The sequence below is a fragment of the Natator depressus genome, chromosome 6 (genome assembly GCF_965152275.1).
Source record: "Natator depressus isolate rNatDep1 chromosome 6, rNatDep2.hap1, whole genome shotgun sequence".
Taxonomy (NCBI): domain Eukaryota; kingdom Metazoa; phylum Chordata; order Testudines; family Cheloniidae; genus Natator; species Natator depressus.
In genome coordinates this window covers 15,416,029-15,432,709 of record NC_134239.1, presented here as the reverse complement: position 1 = coordinate 15,432,709, position 16,681 = coordinate 15,416,029, and the positions used below count along the sequence as shown (strand labels likewise).

General features: G+C 52.4%; 1 protein-coding gene across 1 annotated transcript; it reads left to right on the top strand.

The window, feature by feature from the left end:
- The first annotated feature begins 285 nt into the window (after positions 1-285).
- LOC141988700 (transcobalamin-1-like) lies at positions 286-6,280 on the top strand. The gene is made up of 9 exons (XM_074954602.1): positions 286-385; positions 1,239-1,421; positions 2,201-2,350; positions 2,593-2,745; positions 2,930-3,108; positions 3,494-3,680; positions 5,022-5,211; positions 5,668-5,786; positions 5,995-6,280. The coding sequence occupies exons 1-9, from the start codon at positions 307-309 to the stop codon at positions 6,054-6,056; spliced, it is 1,302 nt and encodes a 433-aa protein (XP_074810703.1). The 5' UTR covers positions 286-306; the 3' UTR covers positions 6,057-6,280.
- The last annotated feature ends 10,401 nt before the right edge of the window (positions 6,281-16,681 follow it).

Here is a 16,681-nt window from a genome sequence, read left to right as displayed (position 1 = left end):
GAGGGAGTGAGTGTGAACTGTGACTGGAAAAATTCCATCTAGGTCTCTGGTGCAGCCCAGAGGCCATGGGGAGGGAGTAATGGTCTGACAGCCCTGGCCATCTCTGTCTGTGCCGGTCTCTGGGGCACAGACCTGCCCATACTGCTGGGCATTGCTCAATGTTTCCAGTCTGCTATGGGGAAGCAGCAGGGTGAGGCAAGCCAGGGGAGGAGGGCAGGACACCCTGGTGTCCCCGCCTCCTTCCAGCTGATAAATACCAGGTCCTAGTCCAGGTCCCAGCACAGCCAGGGACCTGGAAACAGAGGGATGATGAGGACTTTGGTGACCATGCTAGCTGGGCTCCTGCTCCTATACCTCGCCCCAGGGGGGCTGTGCCAGGGCTGTGGTGAGTCAAATGGCCCTGTGCCATGTACCCCTCCCCTCTGTGTTGTGTCTGTTGGGGTGGCAGGGGGAAGGGAGCCTTTCCCCACTGCCTTCCCCACCAGAGCCTTCCCTTCCTCGTGTAGCTACACCCCGCAGCCTGGGCACAGCCTGCTTTTCACTGTGGTACAAGCTACTCCTGTCGTCTCTGCTGCTGACACCAGTGTACAGTGTAGACATCACCCAGACCTGGAAGCTGGTTTATCCAGTTTGCCTGGAGACTCAGGAGGAGTTTCCCTTCCTGACGCCCATTGGAGGCTGAGCAATAATAGCCTCATTGTCCCTGCCATCCAGGCCATGGCAGCTGCTCTCCTCCCATCGTTCCTGCCTCTTGCACCTGGCCTGGGAAATTTCACACATAGCCAGTGAGGGATAGAGAAGGTCAGGCAGGGATCAAGGATGCAGTTTTCTCTGGGCCAGGACACAGGTGACCTGCAGCATGGGACTGCGCCAGCACTGGGCACTGGAGAAGCTGGCTGGCTCAGGTGCCGAAGTCACACCCCACCTACCTGGGGGACTGCAGGGACTGGGTCCTTGCTTCACCATGTGCAAACTGCCTGTGCAGAGCATCTCTGCACAGCTACAATGCCAGAGAGAGACTGGGGGGTGGGCAGGGAGGTTTTTTTGGGGGGCTGGTGAAGGTGGGTTTAGAAATGGGGTGTAATGGGGGCTAGGGCTGGGGTGTGTTAACTTCCTCCTGGCTGATGCCTGGGGCCCCGCATCCCCCCCTCAGCTGGTTCTGAGGGCTGGGGGTGGGGGTGAAGTTGTATAGACCCCCAGCTGTGACTGCCCATGTGTGATCCTGGCTCCTCCACCAGCCGTGAACAAGGATGAACGCCCCCTGGTGAGGGATCTGCAGAAGAAGATGATCTATTCAGTGAATGCTAGTGCCCCCCCGAACCCCAGCATCCTGCTTGCCCTGCGGCTGGCCCAGGACCACAACAGGCCCATCGAGCAGGACATGCTGAACAAACTGAGCCAGGACGCAGTACAGCGAGCTGGTAAGCGCTCCGTCCCCCTCCCCACACATAGACACCCACCGGGCATGTGGGACTCTGACACTCCCCCGAATAGAACCACCCTTCCCAACCCAGCCACCCCGCATTGGGAAGTGGGGTCCCCAAAATCCCCACATATAAAGTCAGACCCCTGAAAGGATAATGGTGCCTCCACAACAAAGCTATTCCCCAAATATGCACCTCTCTGTGAGATAGAGGTGACCCCATAGCAGCCCCCAAAACACAGCCATCTCCCCATGCCCACTGTGCCACACAGCACCCCCCAAAACCAGCCATCTGCCCACCCCCTTGGCATCCTATAGCACCCCCCAAAACAACCATTTCCCCACCCCCTTTGCATCCCATAGCACCCCCCAAAACCGCAGCAATGTCCCCATGCCCACTGTGTCCCACAGCACCCCCCAAAACACAGCCATCTCCCCACCCCCTTTGCATCCCATAGCACCCCCATTGGGTACAACAAGGCTGGTGCTGAAACTGCTGCTCCCTTCAGAAAAGCATGAAACCAAAGGGAGAAGAGAAAGGCAGGAAAATAAAGGGAGACAGATAGGAACAGACAGACAGACTGATGGGGTGGGGGGAGAAAGAGACACACCCAAGGGGGGTGAGGTGCAGGGAGGCTGGGGCTGGGGCAGAGAGGCAGAGGATGAGCCTGGGGCAGGGAACCAGAGGCAGAAATAGAGGCTGGGGCAGGGAGCATAGGGCAGGCTTGCAGCATGGCCAGCCCCTCTGACCCCCACCCCCGGCATGCTGTTTTTCAGTTGCGTCCTTCTCCTCGGGCCAGGTGGCCCTCCATATCCTGGCTCAACAGGCCTCCTGCTCCAACCCCCGGCGGGTCTCTGCAAACGGCTCCACCATCAACCTGGTACGTCTCCTGGAGCAGAAGTTCCAGGCGGAATTGCAGAACATAGGTGAGGAGCCTGAGACTTGCAGGGCTGGGGGGAAGATCCTGCCTGGCTCAACCCCTCTGTCCCCACACCGTCAAGCTCTCCCATCCACTCACCCCCTTTCCCTTCTCTCTGCTCCCATCTCTCTGTGTCTCCCTCTCTCGGGCCCTTTCCCCCATCCCACACCCTCCCCCTGTTTTGCCCCCTCTGTCCTGGCCCCAGTCTGTGAGTATGTCTGTGGCTAACAACAGGTCTCACCCCCACAGCGAGCCATGGCAACCCCTTGACCAACTTCTACCAGCTCAGCTTGGATGTGCTGGCCCTATGCCAGCTGAACGGCCGCCTCTCACCAGCCAGAGCCAGTGCCCTCCTCCGCCCGGATCACAAGAACTATTACCTCAGCGGCCAGTTCTCCGTGGGTAGGTAAAGGCACCCAGCCTCCTATACCTGGGGGGCCATGGCTTCCCCTATGGGGAGGTGGCATGAGTGACATGAGCTGGGATCCCCGTGACTGTCCCCATGGGGTCGGTGTTGGGATGACCCTCTCCCTCACCCCTCTCTGGAGTGACAGTCCCATCTGAGCCGCTTTTCTGGTCCCCACAGACACTGCAGCGGTGGCAGTCCTGGCTCAGATCTGCCTGCAGACCAGGGGGCAGCCCCTCCCTCTGAAGGTGGATAAGAAGATCAGACAGAACATGCAGTGGCTAGTGAACAAAATCCTGAAAGAGAAGAGAAGCGATGGAGTGATCGGGAACATCTACAGCACAGGGTTGGCCATGCAGGTGAGGGACCAGAGTCCCAGTGGGAATCAGAGGGGGTGGGACTGAATTCTAGCTTCACCCACAGCCCAAAGGCCCTCCTCACAACCCCAGAGCAGCTGGATAATTCACCTGTGGAATAGTTAATGTCAACAATTACTGTGTCATTGGTAGGTTCCAGAGTTAACACCATATTGCCATAAATGGAGATAGAAGGCCTTAAATATCCCTCCCTTCTGTCTACATCCTACTCACCCATCTGCTCTCTCCCTGGTGGGCCATCCAGACGTGTTCTTGTAGCCCCTTCCCAGCTGCCTTTGCTCACAGTCTTGTCCTCTATAACAGTCATGTTGGGCGTGGGCAACCAGGCCCCAGCGAGTAACCCTGCCTTCCTCTCTGTCTTCCACAGGCCTTATCCGTCTCATCCAGCTATCTCAAACCCGGGGACTGGAGTTGCCTCCACACTCTGCACACTGTCCTGGACAAGATTCCCCAGGGCACGTTCAAAAACCCCATGGCTGCTTCCCAGATCCTCCCTTCCCTGGAGAACAGGACCTACCTGGACGTGAGTAAGCTCAACTGCTCCATGGATCCAGGTAAGGAGAGTAGACCAAAGGCAGCATCCCTAGGGTGGCTAAGTCCAGATGCCTTATTCTCCCAGCACAGGACATAAGAACTGGTAGCACCCAGGCAGACAGAGCCCATTAATTCAACCGTGCAGAGTAAGGGTGCCCTAGTGGTTGGGCTCTTACCTGGCATTTAGAAAACCCATGTTCAGCTCCCTGCTCAGCCAATGACTCCTTGGACAAGCCTACACAAGGGGGAAAAAAACAACCTCTGGCAGCAAGGTTCAGAGCTTGGGTGAACTGACGTGGGGCTCACACTGTGAGGCTAGAAATAGCAGTGTAGATATTTGGGCTAGGGCTGGAGCCTGGGTTCTGAAATCTGGCGAGGGATTGGGTCTCAGAGCCTTCATGTCTGCACTGCTATTTTTAGCCCCAGAGCTCGAGCCCAAATCAGTGGACTCATGCTCTGAGACTTGCTGCCATGGGGTTTTTTGGATTTTTTGGCTGTGTAGCTGTACCCTGTGTCTCTGTGCCTCAGTTTTCCATCTGTACAATGTGGTTCATAGCACTGTCCTGCCTCATCGGGGGGTTGTTAAGGATGGTGATGGGGCCAGCTAAAGTACCTGAGGCTGACAGAAGCACATGTAGCAAGGGTTGGGGGGGAAATGGTTTTTGACATTTCAAAAATTTGTTCCCATCCTGAATGAGGCTGAAAAGGCAAAAAAATCTCAAAAATGTTCACAAACTGAAAATCCAGTAAACAAACAGACAAAAAAATTAATTGTTTTGATTTGTATAAATCAAAATGTTTCCTTTTGATAACGTCAAAGTGTTTCTAATACAAACTTCCTCGCTTTTTTTCCTCTGTAAATTTACTAAAATTTCTCAGCGAAAAGTTGTTTCAGGTTGAAAAACCAAAACGTTCCAGTTCAGCAATCTTTTGACCACACATTTTGAGGCGGGAGTTTCTACCAACCCAACACTGCTTCATGAACAGTTCGGACACTGAATTGGCATTTTTCTGGGAAAAAAAAGGTTCATTGAAAAATTCCTGCTCCGTTCTATGTGTAGCCCGTGCGGCTCTATGTCTCCATCTAGTGACTAGATGGCCTAGAGATTTATGAGTCTCAATCTACCGATCCTTCTCCTTAGCTCAATCACTAGATCATCATCATAGATCCAGAGGCCCTGGGTTCAGTCCCAGCTAATCTCCTGCCCAGAGGGCCATTGCCTAGATCCTCTCTGTCTTTGCTTCTGCCTCTTTCTCTCCCCTTGACTCCAGTGGGACTGGAGTCTCTGCAGAGAGAGAGTCGCTCTCTCCAAGGTATACGTGGCAGTTCTTTGCCCTCTCTCCTCTTTCTCCCCACACAGATAACCTCCCCCTGTCCACCACCAGGCCCGCCCCACCCACTAGCCGCCCACCTAGCATCAGAGTCACCTACACTGTTGCCGATGGTGTGAACAACACATTCAACGACTCTATCAGTGTCACCGTGCCCCAGGGCTCCGTCCTTTTCAAGGTGATGGAGGTCGCCCAGGATAAAGACCCCAGCAAATTCAGGTACTTGTTCAGCCTGGCAACGTGGCACCCATCACTGGTGTCAGTGGCAGCGGCGCAGAGCAGGCTAGATGGTAGCATGGGGCTCCTAGGGCAACAGAGATTTAAAAAACAGAGGGGTCCCTAGGATCATGGGGGAGTCGACATGCCCCTGCTACCCCACCCTGCATGGCTCTCACAGCTAGCAGTGTGCTGAGGGCAGGTTAAACCCTCAGGGGCTGGGAAGGGGGATCAAGGCTGGCTCCGTCACATCACTCAGCTGGACAATGTCTTCCTGGGATGCGGAGATCGGAGCTCAGGCAGGGGCCAGCTCGGCTGCTTCTCAATCCCTTTCCCCGCTGAATGGCATGGGGTTCAGTCCCACTGTGTCCTCAGTTGCATGTCCCTGTGAATTGGGGGTGGGGAGGCTATGAGGCAATGGTAACCAGTCCTCCTGCACAACTCTCTGTCTCTCTGTAGCTTCGAGTACACGCAGAGCTCCTGGGGCCCGTACATCATTTCTGTGCGGGGGCTGCAGGCTGATAACAACCAGCGCACCTACTGGCAGCTCCTGAGCAACGGCATCCCACTGAGCCAAGGTGGGACAGTGGGAAGAGCAGGGGTGGGGAGCAGTGTGAGGGGAGAGGGGGAGGAACAGGGCAGTGAGAGGCACAAGAGAAAGCGGGGATGAGAACCAGGAGAAGACAGGATCCCAGGGAGGGGCTGGCATGCAGGTGGGTGGCTGGGGCTGAGGGGCCACTGACCCCGTTTATCCCTTACCCTCCCTTTCCTCTCCTCATGTTCCAGGTGCTGGGGACTACGTCGTCTATAATGGCGAGAGGCTGGAGGTCAGATTCTCCACTTACTGAGCTCCAGGGCACTGGCCAGCCTGGGGACAAGGGGTGTTCCAGAAGGTGAAACTTGTTCTGGCCTTTCTACTGTCCAGAGATTTCAGGGTTCAGCATCCCCCACCCATTCCCCCCAGAGCAGGGGGTAGGATGGGCCCCTGGGGACAACTGTGTCTTATATTCATGTCTGTGTGACTGTTTCCCAAGCTCTGCCTGTGTCTAGCCCTCAGTCCTGAAATAAACACTCTGCAAGAGCTCGCCGTACCGTGAGGGTTATTCCAGGCAAGGAGAGGGGCTGAGAAACTGGGAATGTGGCTAATGGGGCCTCTGATGGGCACCCTCCATCTGGAAACACAGCACAGCCGCAGGGCTGCCACTTCCCTCACCATACATAAGGGCTCACCCTGGAGCCCATCCACTGCACTGGCCAATGGGGTGCTGGGCTTACCATGGAGTCACCATGCCCTCTGGGGCCCTGGCCAATGGGGCACTGAGTAGTCAGTCCCCAGGCCTGGACTCCCCCTTGCTGTGGCACTAGGTGTAGCATCGTTAGTGGCCGGTCATTAAGGCTTTTGGTGTAGCAGGGCAGGCTGGAGGGCACTGCTGGTGGAGAATGGGAGGCTAATGGTGTCAACAGCCCGGCTAAACCCTTCTTCCGCCTGGATCCCCAGCAGCTGCACTTCCTGGGCTCCTTGTCTCACCCACTCTGGGTCCGAGCCCCCCAGCAGTGGCTGATCCACATGGGAGGGTGATGATTCTCCTAAAGCTGCCAGCCAGGGGACATAGCCCTTTTGCCCTAGCAGTGGTGGCCTCAGCCTTTAGTGCTGAAGGTTCCAGATTCAAACCCAATCCAGACAGTAACAAGTGCCAAGGGGTGTTCTCCTCCTGGGTGAGGGTGTTAGAGAGGCCACCTCACCTGGCCCTTGGAAACTGCCCTGGGCCTGCAGGGAAAGGGGCTAGAGCTGTGGACTCAGGCTACAGGGGGCAGAAGCAGTAAACGCCACTGACTGTGATATTTACTGAGCCCCCACAGCAGAACCCAGAGGTGTCAGAGGCCTGGATCATGGACTGCGGTTAGAGGAGGCTCCACTCTGTGGGCCGTGTCTTTGGAGATGGCTCTTCCCACAGGCATGTGCCCTCCCACCTCCCCACTTCTGCCATCACAACCCACTCTGAGATTACTGCCTAGGGAGTTAGAAAAAAATACAGGGAGAGGGCTAGGGAGAGTGATGGGACTCAGATCCAGTGAAAACTTTCTAGTTGAAAAGTTTTTTTTCAATGAAAAACGGCTTTTCATCCCCAACAAAAATGTTTGTGTAGATCAAAAAAAAATCCATTTTTAATCTCATTTTGTAAGGAAAAAACCCCTTCTTTCCTTCCCTTTTTAGTTCCACCCACCCCCAGCCTAACAAACCAAAATTGTTTTGAAACATAAAAAAAACCCAGTTATTCAAATGGTGGGGAAGTGGGGTGGGGTTTGTTTTTTTTCTGGTTTTTTGTGCGTGCGCGCAAAACATACTTGCTTTTCTCCTACCAGCTCTAAAGGGAATGAACCAGCGTTTAGTTATTATGTATTTATCCAGATCCCCATGGTGCTGGCGCTGTACATACACAGGACAAAAAGACTGTCCATGCCCCAAACTGACTCCAGTCTAACTTTAACCCAATGGGAGCAGTCACTTGGCTGTGTCGCCCCCCGGGTGAATCTGTGCTACATAGTCCCTGAAGCCCCTGTGCTCTGATCTCTCCAGGTCCCAGTCCCCGACCCCCCAAGTGTGCATTTGTTGCCCTCTCCAATTTGGTGCCAGTTACACGGTGAGTGCCCGAGGGTTAGCGGACTGTCCCATGTCGATGCCCCCAAATCCCTGTCCTGGCTGAAGAAGTGTATTTCCCACATCCACCCAGCATGGTGGGTGGGAAGGGGAAGGCTGTACTGAGTTCCCCATTTCACAGGGCCCCCAAACCAAGCAGCGTTGCAACCTGCTGTGCGGGGTTGAAGCGTCACTCAGGTTTGGCCCAGCACCCCTCTGTCTGCATCTTCCCCTCCCCAACTCAGCCGCCCTTTGATGCAGAGCGACAAGAAGTAAAACTAGGACATCGCCTACACTGTAAGCACAACATGGGGAGGATGGGAGTGGATGGAGGGGCGGGGAATCGTCGCTGGCTTAGGGAATGTGATGCAACAGCAGCCCCTTGGGATCCAGACGCTGCAGTGATCAGCACCCAAGAAATGCACGGTTAAGCAGGTCCAGGGTGTTCAGGGGCACTGAAGGGATTTAGCTCCCTGCAGCTTTTTTGCTTAAAAAGCTCCTCCACGTGGCTGCATAAGAACTGTTCTCCAGCCAGGCCAGCTTCCAGCCTGTAGCAATAGCTTTGGGAGACATGATAGTCATTCCCGTTTAGAGAAAAAGGGTGTTAATTCTGAAGCCTCTCGATGGCTGCTGAAACTGCAGCCAGGTTAACTATTTCAGTGCTGAGTGTATTAGCGGAAATGTCCTGCTACAGCAAGCCATTATTTCAGCCTGCCTTTCCCCTGGTAACCAGACACATTATTCTCCTCTGCACTCATGCAACTGAGCTGGGCCTAGCCCTGACAGGGTGCTTGAGTGGAGCAGCTGCTGGTGGTTTCTCCATCATGTTGTCTCCCTGTGCTGGGAGCAGGGGGGAGATGCCACAGCAGTGCTGGCACTTGGGCTGCACTAGCTGTTTCTAATGAGTGCTACCAGTTGGGACTAAAGAGTAGGAACATTCTAATGTAGACGCAATCAGGAATTCAGTCCCCAGCCAACTCTCTTTCCCCCTGCCCAGACCGAGGAGGGGAACACGTAGCCACATCTGGGCTTGGCCACATCTTGACTTTATTGACCACAATTTCAGCCACCTCCTGTGTGCCAAAACCCCAGCCTGTCTTCCAGCAACCCCATTTTCCCTAATGCACCCTCCCCAGCTGCCAACCCTTCCAGCTTCTCCACCTGACAACTCCTGAGAGGCTGGCATAGTTGTCAATGCAAAAAGCCTGGGGGCAGCGTAAAATCAGCTGAGCTTTGTCTTGGCATGAGTTTGCTGAGCAGCAGCTTCCCGGCTCCCCCAGGAACGACTCAGAGAGGTACAGGTCAGCAGGCTGGGAGCTCATGCAGGGGCATCTGGCAGTGGCCTGGGAGAGAAGCAGAGAACTCAGCTGGGAAGCATATTGGCTGGAGAGGGGCCAGGTGCAGCAGGAGACCTTGGAAGCAGCCTGCAGGCAGATCGGAGACAATGGCTAGGACTCAGTGATGCCACTCATGCCAGGACTGAACTTTGGCTGGTGGGAGCTACAGATCTCTGCTTAATTGCGGAAATGGTTACACTTGCACCCCTCTATTGGGCTGCTCCCAGGGGCCCGTTAGGAACTGTTGCATTGATCGCCTTGTGAAACTCCCTGAACCATTCCTGGGGATGATTTGCCTCCTTCCCATCAGCTCTCAGTCTTTTCCCTCCAGCTGTGTGCAAGTGGGAATTGAGGGGGACAGTCTGCAGAGCCTAGCAGCTGACCTGCCCACTGCACTTACTGCTGAATCTGGAGTACACTTGGGACACCTCTGAGCATCTGGAGGGGGTTGGTGGATCACAGTTCCCCTCCCAAGTAACAGGGTTGGCTGCTAGCCAAGCTCCTCCTCATAGACAGAGGTCACCTTGCAGCACTCCATCCCTGCTGTCTCCTTTGCAGGGTTCCTTAACCAAACTCAAGAGAGTCCAAAGGAAATTAAAACATTCCCCACCTGAGGTCCAATTTATTCACTCTTCACATATACATTAGCCATCCAGGCCCCAAACTCAGTTCAACATCTGTCTCTCCTTCATTGGGGTGTTCCCAGCCCTCTTTCCCAGATCTGCACTTTCAAAGTCTCTGCAAGAACTCATCTTGCTCCCTGCAGCAGTTTCCTTCACCTTCTTGCCAACTACAACTTCTCAGGCCTCTATTTCCTGAGTGGTGCTCCCAGCTTGGATCAGCCACCTGTGGCCTTTTATAGGGAATTCCTGATCCCACTCAGGCGGGGCTCATCATGTTATTAGGGTTGGCTTAGTCCCAGGATCTGCATTCCATGGGGCAAGACACTCTGTTACAGCCCCCCAGCAAAATAAGGAACAGCTGCGCAGATTTGACCATTCATTCCCATACTCAGCTCAGCAAAAGACACCATTTATTGGCTTTACCCGATGTTGCCACACAATTGCTCATCTGCTGCTCCAGAGGCTACAGAAATCAGAAGGGAAACGGGATAGGCACAGAGTTTAGACTTAGCTTGCCCCAGAGCCTTTGCTGCTTCTTCTTCCATATGGCTTAAAACCAGCAGTGTTAGATGTCCAAGCCTAGGTTCGCAATCCACTCGATTGCTTCAGGTGAGGCACAGTGATTTGCAGAGAGCCCACCAGGATAGCATCAATGTCCCAAATGATTCATGAGATATTCCATAGTCTGAAGTCCCTTTCCCCAGGCACAAATAGAACTATGCCTCAGTTCCCCTTTATGGAGAAGGTAGGTGCATCTGCCATGTGATGTGTGGCTGCAATTGAAAATGGACTCTATTTTCCATGTGAGTGAAAAGCCACTGGGTTCTTCACTTGAGGCACTGGTATGGTGTTGCTTTGGGACACCGGTGTCCTTCACCTTGCTCACCATTGACTTCTGTGAGGGAAGACCCCGAATCCTCAAGCTCTTGCCCTGCAAGCCAAAAAAGTTTCCTGGATTTGAGTGATGACAATCATCTCAGGGTCTGTCCTGTTACATGCTAAGGCACAACCAATGTCAAATCAGTATCTGAACATCACTCAGCAAAGCCGCAGCCTGAACAGCAAACAAAACAGCCCGTGCTTATCACCTCTCTAATAAAAAGAACAGGAGTACTTGTGGCACCTTAGGGTATGTCTACACTATGAAATTAGGTTGGATTTATAGAAGTCATTTTTTAGAAATCGTTTTATATAGTTGATTGTGTGTGTCCCCACACAAAATGCTCTAAATGCATTAAGTGCATTAACTTGGCGGAGTGCTTCCACAGTACCGAGGCTAGCGTCGACTTCCGGAGCGTTGCACTGTGGGTAGCTATCCCACAGTTCCTGCAGTCTCCACTGGCCATTGGAATTCTGGGTTGAGATCCCAGTGCCTGATGGGGCAAAAACATTGTCGTGGGTGGTTCTGGGTACATGTCTTCAGGCCCTCCCTCCGTGAAAGCAACAGCAGACAATCGTTTCGTGCCTTTTTTCCTGAGTTACCTGTGCAGACGCCATACCACGGCAAGCATGGAGCCCGCTCAGCTCACTGTCACCGTATGTCTCCTGGGTGCTGGCAGACATGGTACTGCATTGCTACACAGCAGCAGTTCATTGCCTTGTGGCAGCAGACAGTGCAATAGGCCTGATAACCATCGTCTTCATGTCTGAGGTGCTCTTGGCCGCCTCGGTAAGGTCAGTCAGGAGCACCTGGGCAGACATGGGCGCAGGGACTGAAATAGGAGTGACTCGACTAGGTCATTCTCTTTAGTCCTGCCGGCAGTCATATTGCACCTTCTGGCGAGCAGGCAGGAGATGAGGATGGCTAGCAGTCCTACTGCACCATCTGCTGCCAGCCAAAGATGTAAAAGATAGACGGAGTGGATCAAAACAAGAAATACACCAGATTTGTTTTGTATTCATTTGCTCCCCGCTCCCTCCCGCCCTCCGTGAAATCAACAGCCGACAATCATTTCAGTGAGGTCTGTCAGGATACCTTGAAAAGTTTAATAGAGATTCAGTCCTGTTTGGCATACTAGGGGGAAGAGATAACTCAGTGAGGTGAGCATTGGCCTGCTAAACCCAGGGTTTTGAGTTCAATCCTTGAGCAGGCCATTCTGTGTGATAGTTGTTTTTGTTTCTCCTTGATGTAAAGCCACCCCCTTTGTTGATTTTCATTCCCTGTAAGCCATGTCGTCAGTCGCCCCTCCCTATGTCAGAGCAACGGCAGACAATCGTTCCGCGCCTTTTTTCCGTGCAGACACCACACCACGGCAAGCATGGAGCCTGCTCAGATCACTTTGGCAATTAGGAGCATATTAAACATCACGCGCATTATCCAGTAGTATATGCAGCACCAGAACCTGCCGAAGCGAAACCGGGCGAGTAGACAATGTCAGCACGGTGACGAGAGTGATGAGGACATGGACACAGACTTCTCTCAAAGCACGGGCCCTGGCAATGTGGGCATCATGGTGCTAATGGGGCAGGTTCATGCCACGGAATGCCAATTCTGGGCCCGGGAAACAAGCACAGACTGGTGGGACCACATAGTGTTGCAGGTCTGGGACGATTCCCAGTGGCTGCGAAACTTTTGCATGCATAAGGGCACTTTCATGGAACTTTGTGACTTGCTTTCCCCTGCCCTGAAGCACCAGAATACCAAGATGAGAGCAGCCCTCACAGTTGACAAGCGAGTGGCAATAGCCCTGTGGAAGCTTGCAAAGCCAGACAGCTACTGGTCAATCGGGAATCAATTTGCAGTGGGCAAATCTAATGTGGGGGCTGCTGTGATGCAAGTAGCCAATGCAATCAAAGATTTGCTGCTATCAAGGGTACTGACCCTGGGAAATGTGCAGGTCATAGTGGATGGCGCTGCTGCAATGGGATTCCCTAACTGTGGTGGGGCCATAGACGGAACCCATATCCCTATCTTGGCACCGGAGGACCAAGCCGGCGAGTACATAAACCGCAAGGGGTACTTTTCAATGGTGCTGCAAGCACTGGTGGATCACAAGGGACGTTTCACCAACATCAACATGGGATGGCCGGGAAAGGTACATGACGCTCGCATCTTCAGGAACTCTGGTCTGTTTCAAAAGCTGCAGGATGGGACTTTCTTCCCAGACCAGAAAATAACCGTTGGGGATGTTGAAATGCCTATAGTTCTCCTTGGGGACCCAGCCTACCCCTTAATGCCATGGCTCATGAAGCCATACACAGGCAGCCTGGACAGTAGTCAGGAGCTGTTCAACTACAGGCTGAGCAAGTGCAGAATGGTGGTAGAGTGTGCATTTGGACATTTAAAAGTGCGCTGGTGCAGTTTACTGACTCGGTTAGACCTCAGCGAAACCAATATTCCCATTGTTATTACTGCTTGCTGTGCGCTCCACAATATCTGTGAGAGTAAGGGGGAGACGTTTATGGCTGGGTGGGAGGTTGAGGCAAATTGCCTGGCCTCTGGTTACGCACAGCCAGACACCAGGGCAGTTAGAAGAGCACAGGAGGGTGTGGTGCGCATCAGAGAAGCTTTGAAAACCAGTTTCATGACTGGCCAGGCTACAGTGTGAAAGTTCTGTTTGTTTCTCCTTGATGAAACCCGCCCCGCCCCCCTCCGTTGGTTCACTCTACTTCCCTGTAAGCTAACCACCCTCCCCTCCCCTCCTCCCTTCGATCACTGCTTGCAGAGGCAATAAAGTCATTGTTGCTTCACATTCATGCATTCTTTATTAATTCAATCACACAAATAGGGGGATAACTGCCGAGGTAGCCCAGGAGGGGTGGTGAAGGAGGGAAGTACCCAGATAGGGTGGTAGAGGAGGGAAGGACAAGGCCACACTGCACTTTAAAACTTATTGAATGCCAGCCTTCTGTTGCTTGGGCAATCCTCTGGGTGGAGTGGCTGGGTGTCCGGAGGGCCCCCCCCTGTATTCTTGGGCATCTGGGTGAGGAGGCTATGGAACTTGGGGAGGAGGGCGGTTGGTTACACAGGGGCTGTAGCGGTGGTCTGTGCTCCAGCTGCCTTTCCTGCAGCTCAACCATATGCTGGAGCATATATTAGTTTAACCCTCCAGCAGCGTCAGCATTGAATGCTGCCTCCTCTCATCACGCTGCCGCCACCTATCAGCTTCAGCCCTCTCTTCAGCCCACCACTTACCCTCTTCAGCGCATCACCTCTCCTCCCGGTCATTTTGTGCTTTCCTGCACTCTGATATTGTCTGCCTCCATGCATTCGTCTGTGCTCCGTCAGTGTGGGAGGACAGCATAAGGTCAGAGAACATTTCATTGCAAGTGCATTTTTTTCGCCTACTAATCTTTGCTAGCCTCTGGGAAGGAGAAGATCCTGTGATCCTTGAAACACATGCAGCTGGTGGAGAAAAAAAAGGGACAGTGGTATTTAAAAAGACACATTTTATAGAACAATGGGTACTCTTTCACGGTAAACTTTGCTGTTAACATTACATACATAGCACATGTGCTTTTGTTACAAGGTCGCATTTTGCCTCCCCCCACCGTGTGGCTAACCCCCCTCTCCTCCCTCCCCCCCATCACCTGGCTAACAGCGGGGAACATTTCTGTTCAGCCACAGGCAAACAGCCCAGCAGGAACGGGCACCTCTGAATGTCCCCTTAAGAAAAGCACCCTATTTCAACCAGGTGACCATGAATGATATCATTCCCCTGAGGATAACAGAGAGATAAAGAACAGATGTTTGAATGCCAGCAAACATACACTGCAATGCTTTGTTCCGCAATGATTCCCAACTACGTGCTACTGGCCAGGCGTGGTAAAGTGTCCTACCATGGTGGATGGAATAAGGCTGCCCTCCCCAGAAACCTTTTGCAAAGGCTTTGGGAGTACATCCAGGAGAGCTTTATGGAGATGTCCCTGGAGGATTTCCGCTCCATCCCCAGACATGTTAACAGACTTTTCCAGTAGCTGTACTGGCCACACATGCCAGGGCAAAATTAATCATTAAACATGCTTGCTTTTAAACCATGTATACTATTTTAAAAGGTACACTCACCAGATGTCCCTTCTCCACCTGGTGGGTCCGGGAGGTACTGAACCCTGCGTGAGTTCGGGGGGTACTGGCTCCAGGTTGAGGGTGAGAAACAGTTCCTGGCTGTCGGGAAAACTGGTTTCTCCGCTTGCTTGCTGTGAGCTATCTTCGGGTCCCTGTTATGGCCTCTGTCCTTCATGCCCTGGGAGATTTTGACAAAATGTTTTGGCATTTTGAAAACTGGAATGGAGTTCTGATAGCACAGATTCCTCTCCCCATACAGCGATCCAATCCCATACCTCCCCTTCAGTCCATGCTGGAGCTCTTTTGCGATTCTGGGACTCCATCATGGTCACCTCTTGCCACGCTGGCCAAACAGGAAATGAGATTCAAAAGTTCGCGGGCCTTTTCCTGTCTACCTGGCCAGTGCATCTGAGTTGAGACTGCTGTCCAGAGCGGTCACAATAGAGCACTCTGGCATAGCTCCCGGAGGCCAATACCGGCGAATTGCATCCACACTACCCCAAATTTGACCCGGCAAGGCTGATTTCAGTGGTAATCCCCTTGTCAGGGGTGGAGTAAGGAAATCGATTTTAAGAGCCCTTTATGTCGAAAAAAAGCGCTTCGTCATGTGGACGGGTACAGGGTTAAATCGATTTAACGCTGCTAGATTTGACCTCAACTCCTAGTGTAGACCAGGGCTAAGCGTTAGAGACTAACAAATTTATTTGAGCGTAAGCTTTTGTGGGCTACAGCTCACTTCATCAGATGCATAGAATGGAACATATAGTAAGAAGATATTTATACATACAGAGAACATGAAAAGGTGGAAGTACCCATACCAACTGTAAAAGGCTAATTAATTAAGAGGAGCTATTATCAGCAGGGGAAAAAAAAACTTTTGAAGTGATAATCAAGATGGCCCATTTCGGACAGTTGACACGAAGGTGTGAGGATACTTAACATGGGGAAATAGATTAAATTAGTGTAATGACTGAGCCATTCCCAGTCTCTGTTCAAACCTAAGTTAATGGTATCTAGTTTGCATATTAATTCAAGTTCAGCAGCTCCTCGTTGGAGTCTGTTTTTGAAGCTTTTCTGTTGCAAAATTGCCACCTTTAAATCTGTCACTGAGTGATTAGAGAGGTTGAAGTGTTCTCCTACCAGTTTTTGACTGTTATGATTCCTGATGTCAGATGTGTGTCCATTTATTCTTTTGCATAGAGAAAAACACCTCTCTAATGTAATCTTGCTCTCTCTAGTGTACCTATCAAGGGATATTTTGAGTTTTAATTGCTGGAGGCCTATTTTTGGGGGGAAGGGGAAGAGGAAGAATCTGAATATAGTAGAATACAACAGATTATAAGGTGCAAAGGAACCTTAGATCATCCTTGTCTGACCTCCAGTATAACATAGGCCAGAGAATCTCCTGTAGTGATAGGATACAGAGGGACCTAGACAAATTAGAGGATTGGGCCAAAAGAAATCTGATGAGGTTCAACAAGGACAAGTGCAGAGTCCTGCACTTAGGATGGAAGAATCCCATGCACCGCTACAGACTAGGAACCAAATGGCTCGGCAGCAGTTCTGCAGAAAAGGACCTAGGGGTTACAGTGGACGAGAAGCTGGATATGAGTCAACAGTTGCCAAGAAGGCCAATGGCATTTTGGGATGTATACATAGGGGCATTGCCAGCAGATCAAGAGACGTGATCATTCCCCTCTATTCGACATTGGTGAGGCCTCATCTGGAGTACTGTGTCCAGTTTTGGGCCCCACACTACAAGAAGGATGTGGAAAAATTGGAAAGAGTCCAGCAGAGGGCAACAAAAATGATTAGGGGACTGGAACACATGACTTATGAGGAGAAGCTGAGGGAACTGGGATTGTTTAGT